The sequence below is a fragment of the Salvelinus sp. IW2-2015 genome, linkage group LG10, assembly GCF_002910315.2.
Source record: "Salvelinus sp. IW2-2015 linkage group LG10, ASM291031v2, whole genome shotgun sequence".
NCBI lineage: Eukaryota > Metazoa > Chordata > Actinopteri > Salmoniformes > Salmonidae > Salvelinus > Salvelinus sp. IW2-2015.
This window is the reverse complement of record NC_036850.1, coordinates 12,909,502-12,918,268: the sequence shown is the minus strand read 5'-3', so window position 1 is coordinate 12,918,268 and position 8,767 is coordinate 12,909,502. Positions and strand designations below refer to the sequence as shown.

At 41.0% G+C, this 8,767-nt stretch overlaps 1 protein-coding gene across 3 annotated transcripts; it reads left to right on the top strand.

Moving 5' to 3' along the window:
• The first annotated feature begins 2,548 nt into the window (after nucleotides 1-2,548).
• On the top strand, nucleotides 2,549-7,528 carry LOC111969318 (sorbitol dehydrogenase). Of its 3 annotated transcripts, XM_070445394.1 has the most exons (10): nucleotides 2,549-2,581; nucleotides 2,804-2,953; nucleotides 3,291-3,324; nucleotides 3,441-3,605; nucleotides 3,757-3,916; nucleotides 4,044-4,162; nucleotides 4,953-5,018; nucleotides 5,218-5,396; nucleotides 6,179-6,300; nucleotides 6,795-7,528. In XM_070445394.1, exons 2-10 carry the CDS (start codon nucleotides 2,900-2,902, stop codon nucleotides 6,958-6,960), a joined length of 1,065 nt encoding a protein of 354 aa, XP_070301495.1. In that variant the 5' UTR covers nucleotides 2,549-2,581; nucleotides 2,804-2,899; the 3' UTR covers nucleotides 6,961-7,528. The 3 variants fall into 3 exon arrangements, with proteins under 3 accessions (XP_070301495.1, XP_023851130.1, XP_023851129.1); XM_023995362.2 differs by lacking the exon at nucleotides 2,549-2,581 and having other exon boundaries at nucleotides 2,784-2,853; XM_023995361.2 differs by lacking the exon at nucleotides 2,549-2,581 and having other exon boundaries at nucleotides 2,784-2,953.
• The last annotated feature ends 1,239 nt before the right edge of the window (nucleotides 7,529-8,767 follow it).

The window sequence follows — 8,767 nt, the reverse complement described above, 5'->3', positions numbered from 1 at the left end:
TAATTATTGAACACTTATTCTGTCATTGTTATATAGTGAAGTGTTCTGAACTGATGTAAAAGAATATCTTGGCCTCAAATTGCATACAACCATTGAAATTTCTATGTTTGACATATATTTTACTACACTGATTCCACAATTAAAGTGAGTATGTCATAAATCTCTTTATTGTATTAGGAACATTTTTCATACACAAATCAAAATTTATGAAGAAAAATACCCTTTCCTTAATTTTTTATCTGATTTGGAAAACTATTTAGACTCTTTAAAACGTATACAAAACTAAATGTAAACAACAATGTATTCGCTACATGTCTGTATTTGAATTGATATAATGTGGATTAGTTTTATTTATTTATTTTCTAATTTTCTTTGTGGAATCCCGCTGGCTGTTATGTTTATGTTTAGCATGTACTGTAAAAAAAAAATATATATATATATACACTGCTCAAAAAATAAAGGCAACACTAAAATAACACATCCTAGATCTGAATGAATGAAATATTCTTATTAAATACTTTTTTCTTTACATAGTTGAAGCTGACAACAAAATCACACAAAAATGATCAATGATCTTGCCTATGCCGTTCTGTACCATCACTCATTCATATATCTTATGTACATATTCTTTATCCCTTTACACTTGTGTGTATAAGTAGTAGTTGTGGAATTGTTAGGTTAGATAACTGTTTGGTTATTACTGCATTGTCGGAACTAGAAGCACAAGCATTTCGCTACTCGCATTAACATCTGCTAACCATGTGTATGTGACAAATAAAATTTGATTTGATTTGAATGGAAATCAAATTTATCAACCCATGGAGGTCTGGATTTGGAGTCACACTCAAAATTAAAGTGGAAAACCACACTACAGGCTGATCCAACTTTGATGTAATGTCCTTAAAACAAGTCAAAATGAGGCTCAGTAGTGTGTGGCCTCCACGTGCCTGATGACACCCCTACAACCTCTGGGCATGCTCCTGATGAGATGGCGGATGGTCTCCTGAGGGATCTCCTACCAGACCTGGACTAAAGCATCCGCCAACTCCTGGACAGTCTGTGGTGCAACGTGGCGTTGGTGGATGGAGCGAGACATGATGTCCCAGATGTGCTCAATTGGATTCAGGTCTGGGGAACGGGCGGCCAGTCCATAGCATCAATGCCTTCCTCTTGCAGGAACTGCTGACACACTCCAGCCACATGAGGTCTAGCATTGTCTTGCATTAGAGGAACCCAGGGCCAACCGCACCAGCATATGGTCTCACAAGGGGTCTGAGGATCTCATCTCGGTACCTAATGGCAGTCAGGCTACCTCTGGGGAGCACATGGAGGGCTGTGCGGCCCCCAAAGAAATGCACCCACACCATGACTGATCCACCGCCAAACCGGTCATGCTGGAGGATGTTGCAGGCAGCAGAACGTTCTCCACGCGGTCTCCCGACTCTGTCACGTCTGTCACATGTGCTCAGTGTGAACCTGCTTTCATCTGTGAAGAGCACAGGGCGCAGTGGCGAATTTGCCAATCTTGGTGTTCTCTGGCAAATGCCAAACGTCCTGCACAGTGTTGGGCTGTAAGCACAACCCCACCTGTGGACGTCGGGCCCTCATACCACCCTCATGGAGTCTGTTTCTGACCGTTTGAGCAGACACATGCACATTTGTGGCCTGCTGGAGGTCATTTTGCAGGGCTCTGGCAGGCTCCTCCTGCTCCTCTTTGCACAAAGGCGGAGGTAGCGGTCCTGCTGCTGGGTTGTTGCCCTCCTACGGCCTCCCCACGTCTCCTGATGTACTGGCCTGTCTCCTGGTAGCGCCTCCATGCTCTGGACACTACGCTGACAGACACAGCAAACCTTCTTGCCACAGCTCGCATTGATGTGCCATCCTGGATGAGCTGCACTACCTGAGCCACTTGTGTGGGTTGTAGACTCCGTCTCATGCTACCACTAGAGTGAAAGCACCGCCAGCATTCAAAAGTGACCAAAACATCAGCCAGGAAGCATAGGAACTGAGAAGTGGTCTGTGGTCACCACCTGCAGAACCACTCCTTTATTGGGGGTGTCTTGCTAATTGCCTATAATTTCCACCTGTTGTCTATTCCATTTGCACAACAGCATGTGAAATGTATTGTCAATCAGTGTTGCTTCCTAAGTGGACAGTTTGATTCACAGAAGTGTGATTGACTTGGAGTTACATTGTGTTGTTTAAGTGTTCCCTTTATTTTTTTGAGCAGTGTATATATATTTAAATATATATATATATATTTGAATGAATGCTACAATTTTTATGTTGTTCCTGTCTCACCTGCTGCGTCGCATTTGAGCTAACCCGTTGTGGTATATATATATATATACATATATATATGTAGTATAGTATATATATATATGTAAGTCGCTCTGGATAAGAGCGTCTGCTAAATGACTTAAATGTAAATGTAAATGTATATATATGTCTCCATAGAAACATTTCCTGTGTGTCTTCAACCTCATTCCCGCCCCGGAAACAAGACCTGTGATTGGTTCATTTACCACGCACTGCAATCATGTGACTACCACAACGGGTTAGCTCAAATGCGACGCAGCAGGTGAGACAGGAACAGCATAAAAATTGTAGCATTCATTTCATAGCCTTACACCATTAACGTATAAATCATAAAATAACTAACATTAGATTAATACAAATAGCAATACACTTTTCGTATAATTTTAAGAATAGCTCAATTTGACCCTCTCTTTGCTATAATGGAATGTTCTCTCTAACGATACTCCAATCACATGTTTTGTTTTGTCGACTGCCCACCAAGCAGCTGGACCATGAACTTTGAGCCCTGCACAGAGCTAACAAGCATTTTACAAGGTTTTTGATTTTATTCACACTGTAGTTGTCTTTGAGTAAATACAACATGGAAAAAGAAAACCTATCCGTGGTGTTGCATTCCCAGGGCGACCTCAGACTGGTAATAAAGTAGTCTCTAAACTTTGTCATGATGATATAAGCAGATCGAGATTTAATGATAACTGCAGCTTTCGGTCAATATCACAAAGTTGCTAACCAACGTTAGTTAGCTCATCTGCTCATGGCATAGCTTCGTCCCGGAGCTAGCCATTTAAATTACCAAAAATAATATTAACAATTTTGACTTACTTTTTAACATAAATGTAATCAAACATTAAAAGTCAAATGTTTTAATAGAAATTGTCATTTAAATGGCTGGTTGCGGGACGCTAAAGGAGAAATAATTGCGATTGATTATCCGAATGGTCAGACTAATTGTGACGATTGATTTCTTACAGGAACAACGACCCATCCCTGAACCAGGTCCAAATGGTATAAGAAACAATGTAGTATCCAGACAGCTTGTACAGTATATTTCTGCATTTGATTTTTAATTGTGTACAGTTTGTGTATCCTGTGGCGCAATTGCTTGTCTTTCCTTTATTCAGAGGTGTTGCTTCAGATGCATTCAGTTGGGATCTGTGGGTCGGATGTGCACTTCTGGCAAAATGGACGCATAGGTGACTATGTGGTAAAAAAGCCCATGGTGCTGGGGCATGAGGCCTCTGGTCGGGTGGTGAAGGTGGGCTCAGCAGTGAAGAACCTCAAAGAAGGTAAGAACTGCAAGCATGTGAGAAGGAAGTACTCATTTTATTCAATGTTGTTTTGCTTTTATTGCAGGTTAAAGTTCACCAGTTATAAAAACTGAAAAGATAATGCAACTTTGGATTGTCTGTCAATTATTCATATGTGTTGGATAATTAGGGGATAGAGTCGCTGTAGAGCCAGGTGTCCCTCGCGAGATAGATGAATTCTTCAAATCAGGAAACTACAATCTTTCCCCCACCATCTTCTTCTGTGCCACACCCCCTGATGATGGGAATTTGTGCAGATTTTACAAACACAGTGCCAACTTCTGTTACAAGTGAGTTCATTGTTTCTACTTTATCTACAAGGACAGATAACTGTCAACATACTGCCATTGTAGAACATTGGGGGTAACATGACAAACCTACATTGCTTAAGTTCTCTCTGTTTCTGTGTATGAACAGGCTGCCTGACAATGTGACATATGAGGAGGGGGCTCTGATTGAGCCCCTGTCTGTGGCTATTCATGCCTGCCGCAGAGCTGGAGTGACCCTGGGCAGCAGTGTACTGATCTGTGGGGCAGGTAGGTAAAGCTCAGCTGTCGATAATTGTTACTGTTATTTACTGTTACTGCAGCTTGTACCCATGAAGTGTGACACAATTTTGCAGTTGCAGCTATTCAGGTTTTATGTCCAGTCATTCAACTACTACAAGACATGATGAAATGAAATAAAAATCAATGTAACTTTGCTGAACATACAGCCAATAAGAAGTATGGTGGTTATTACACTCCACTAACATGCCCATGCAAGTTCGGAAATTAAAGAATGTGGTTTAGTTACAAAAGTGAGAATCATGTTGACACAGCATAATAACAGTGGGGAAACCCAGTCAACTTAAACACCTGTAGTAACAGACTTGATATTTAACAAATCCACTCTGCTGGTAAGCGAGCGTGCTTTATAAACAATTAACACATGTAAATAAAGATCAGCTCTTGCTTTTTAGTTAATGATAGATGTATTTCCCTGTATTTTTATATAGACCTGCCGATAGACTAGTGCCCTGTCCAGGGAGTGTACTTTTACATCAAGGTGCCTCAAGCTACTGAATCAGGCGATAGGCTCCTGCCCAATGGGCCCTTCTGGCTCAGACAAGGCTTACGTACTATTTCCTATACCAACCCCTCATGTCATCACTTCTAGCCCTCATGCACACAGTTTCACAATGACCAGCTAAGTTGAAAAATATCCTGTAAGGTTACTAGCACAGCCTCATATCCCCATCGAGTGCATCGGCATGGAGAGCAGTGTCCAAACTTCCAATTAACATGTGCACATTCAAACTAAGCATTTCTCTTTTCCCTATCACAGGACCAATTGGGCTGGTCTGTCTGCTGGTGGCCAAGGCTATGGGTGCCTCACAGGTGGTCATAACTGGTAAGGCACAGGGTGTAATAATACACTCTTTATGGGATCCGTTTTGTTTCTCTCAAATCTAAATTGTCTACCAGGGACTTCCTTCTTTTGAAAGGGCTTTGAAGTGAAAAGGTTTTCATCTGGGTACATGAGTAATACTGTGTGCTGGCCCAGTATAGTAGGGACTGCCACAGTACTATTTTTGTCCTTCCTGTTTCAGACCTGTCAGCAGATCGCCTGGTCATGGCCAAGGAGCTGGGAGCAGATTTCCCTCTGACTGTGAAGAGAGAGGATGGGCCTGAGGAGCTGGCTAAGAGAGTTGAAGGACTGCTGGGAGCACAGCCTCATATCACCATTGAATGCACCGGTGTGGAGAGCAGTGTCCAGACTGCCATTTATGTAAGTACAGCCACAAGAGTGATATTAGAGCCCATGGAAATGCTGTACCGTGAAATGTTGCAGTTTTCTCTTACAAAAAAAACCTAACTAATGCAACCAAGACAAAGACCTGATGTTGGCACAAGATGGAGGGAATGTTGGAGCATAACTAAAGAAACTACAGTTAACTAAAATGTACGCTTAATCCAGTATAAACTAATGCATAGAATTTATTATATAAGAGACAATTCACAAATCCTACAGCACAGCAACAGAGTCATGTCTTAAGTGTAAAAATAATAATGATTTATGCTTTCTGGGAATGCTATAAAGTCCAAAGTTATGGGTGGAGAAGGTTGGCTGTCAGAAGTATTAGAATGTAAACATACTTTTAATCCGTCTGTCTGCATATTTCAAGACATGGCATATGGGGGAGGGGTGAGAAACGCATTGAGAAGGAAAGAAATTCCACAAATTAACTTTTAATAAAGAACACCTGTTAATTGAAATGCATTCCAGGTGACTATCTCATGAAGCTGGTAGAGAGAATGCCAAGAGTGCAAAACTGTCATCAAGGCAAAGGCTTGCTACTTTGAAGAATCTGAAATATAAAATATATTTTGATTTGTTTAACACTTTTTTGCTATCTACATGATTCCATATGTGTTATTTCATAGTTTTGATGTCTTCACTAGTATTCTACAATGTAGAAAATAGTAAAAATAAAGAAAAACCTTGAATGGGTAGGTGTGTCCAAACCTTTGACTGGTACTGTGTGTATATATATATATGCTTGCTGCCAGGCTACACGTCCTGGAGGAGTGGTGGTTCTAGTGGGGTTGGGTGCAGCGATGACCACTGTCCCACTGCTTAATGCTGCTCTCAGAGAGGTGGACATCAGAGGGGTCTTCCGCTACTGCAACACGTAAGTGAACCTCCTTCTCTCACGTTAACCAGGTACAGAAAATAAGTTGTTGTCTTTTACACTGCCATTCATCTCACACAACAGAGCCCTGAAGCCAGCTCAGGACGTAGGTCTTCAAATCAAATGTTACTTGTTTCATAATCAACAGGTGTAGACTTTTATTTAACTAGGCAAGTCAATTAAGAACAAATTCTTATTTACAATGACGGTCTAGGAACAGTGGGTTAACTGCCTTGTTCAGGGGCAGAACGACAGATGTTTACCTTTTCAGCTTGGGGATTCGATCTAGCAACCTTTCGGTTACTGGCCCAATGATCTAACCACTAGGCTACACGCCGCCCCAGACTAACAGTGAAATGCTTACTTACAGGCCCTTCCCAACAATGAGAGGTCTTCAGGAATATGGTCCCTAATGTTCCAACAATTACGACAAGTTGTGTTTATCGGTTGTCTTATAACTCAACTGTTAATGTGTTTTTGTCTTCTTATTCTAGCTGGCCAATAGCTATAGCGATGCTGGCCTCTAAGAAGGTGAATGTGGCGCCCCTGGTGACCCACCGGTTCCCCCTAGAGCAGGCTGTGCAGGCCTTCGAGACCACACGCCAGGGACAAGGGGTCAAGATCATGCTCAAGTGTGACAAGACTGACCAGAACCCCTGAGAGGACTGGGAACACCAGGACCAATAAGAGAGTCAGTATAGACAACCACAGCGTTCTAGATCTAACAGTTGATTATTCTCTTATTTGTCTATGTTGCCCCATGTTATTGTACATTTTCAATGTTTGGATTTCAATGTCTGATTATGTTCAGGCATACATCTTAATCAGGTTACCTGTTGCCCAAACAGACATTTTCACTCTTGAAATGTGATATTTGGAGACGCTATGAAACTAGGTATATGATTTGACAAAACGTTGTGCTCACAGGAGCTTTCTCTTTCATCATGTGATTTCAAGTTACTTTTGACTGTAATTACTTGATTACCATATTTTTATAAGATGACGCAAAACTGTTAAATACAGCCTTTGAATCTTGTTATAAACCAGAAAGTATTGAAATATTTTAGCTGTTGTTTTTTGTCTAGTCCTCTAGTCAGTACCTAGCTGCTGCCACCAGGAGGAGGTAGAGACTAATTCACACACTGTATTTCAAGTCCAGTGTGTTGCACATACTGTAATAGAGACAATCAAAATCCTGTCCATACAATAAATACTTAAAACATTTAAATGATTTATGTGAAACTGTTGACTGATAAAACCTAATGACACAATTAATAGTAAAACAAATATATTCCAATGAGCCAGCCAAACAGAAATTGGGGTTTATTTGAGATTTTATTGTTATCTTGACATAATGATTTGATACTATCATGAGGCATGCACACAGATAAATGTAAATTTTTCAAATGTAATTTTTAGTACAATGCATGTTAAAAGCATTACTCAGTCGTAAGGCTTCCTCAGTCACAGTGGGATTCATTGTTCATCTTTCTCTCAAGGCTGAAGCCCGACACAGCAGAAGGAGGGATATTTGCAGTGGCTAAACATGACACTTATGAGCACAATCCTAGACAAAGTTATCTTTATGTACAGACATTCTAATACTGCTTATGGCAATGGACACAGTTCTTACAACACAATACATTCACAATCGACTCAACTGAGTTTCTGCTGGGGTGAAACACATAAGATGAACATAGCACACATAGAAACTACCCTTTCAAGTTTCATACATTGCTTATAGTTTTGAATTAACTGTTATTAAAATGTGCGAGAGACAGTGCTGTCCAAAACATTGTGTTGACATATGGAAGTTAAAAAAACACCTGCACACTCGTCAGTAACATTTACCTCATGACTTGTTGTCATGACCAGATTGAACTTCTGTAAAATGAAAAAGTTCAAATCTGAAGGGATATGGCGTTATGAAACGTACAACCTCTGCTGCTAGTATTGGCTTGATATACAGTACCAGTCAAAAGTTTGGACACACATACTCATTCAAGGGTATTTCTCTATTTTTACTATTTTCTACATTGTAAACTCTGCAAAACAAGAAACGTCCTCTCGCTGGCAACTGTGTTTATTTTCAGCAAACTTAACATGTGTAAATATTTGTATGAACATAACAAGATTCAACAACTTAGACATAAACTGAACAAGTTCCATAGACATGTGACTAACAGACATGGAATAATGTGTCCCTGAACAAAGGGGGGGTCAAAATCAATAGTTACAGTCAGTATCTGGTGTGGCCACCAGCTGCATTAAGTACTGCAGTGCACCTCCTCCTCATGGACTGCACCAGATTTGCCAGTTCTTGCTGTGAGATGTTACCCCACTCTTCCACCAAGGCACCTGCAAGTTCCCGGACATTTCTGGGTGGGAATGGCCGTAGCCCTCACCCTCCGATCCAACAGGTCCCAGACGTGCTCAATGGGATTGAGATCCGGGCTCTTCGCTGGCC

Bases quoted from the DNA above. Each gene is read 5' to 3' on its own strand.
- LOC111969318 (XM_070445394.1), top strand. From the start codon at position 2,900: ATGGAAAAAGAAAACCTATCCGTGGTGTTGCATTCCCAGGGCGACCTC. The intron at 5,019-5,217 runs GTAAGGCACAGG...TTCCTGTTTCAG, and splicing joins CTCACAGGTGGTCATAACTG to ACCTGTCAGCAGATCGCCTG. The intron at 6,301-6,794 runs GTAAGTGAACCT...TTCTTATTCTAG, and splicing joins GTCTTCCGCTACTGCAACAC to CTGGCCAATAGCTATAGCGA.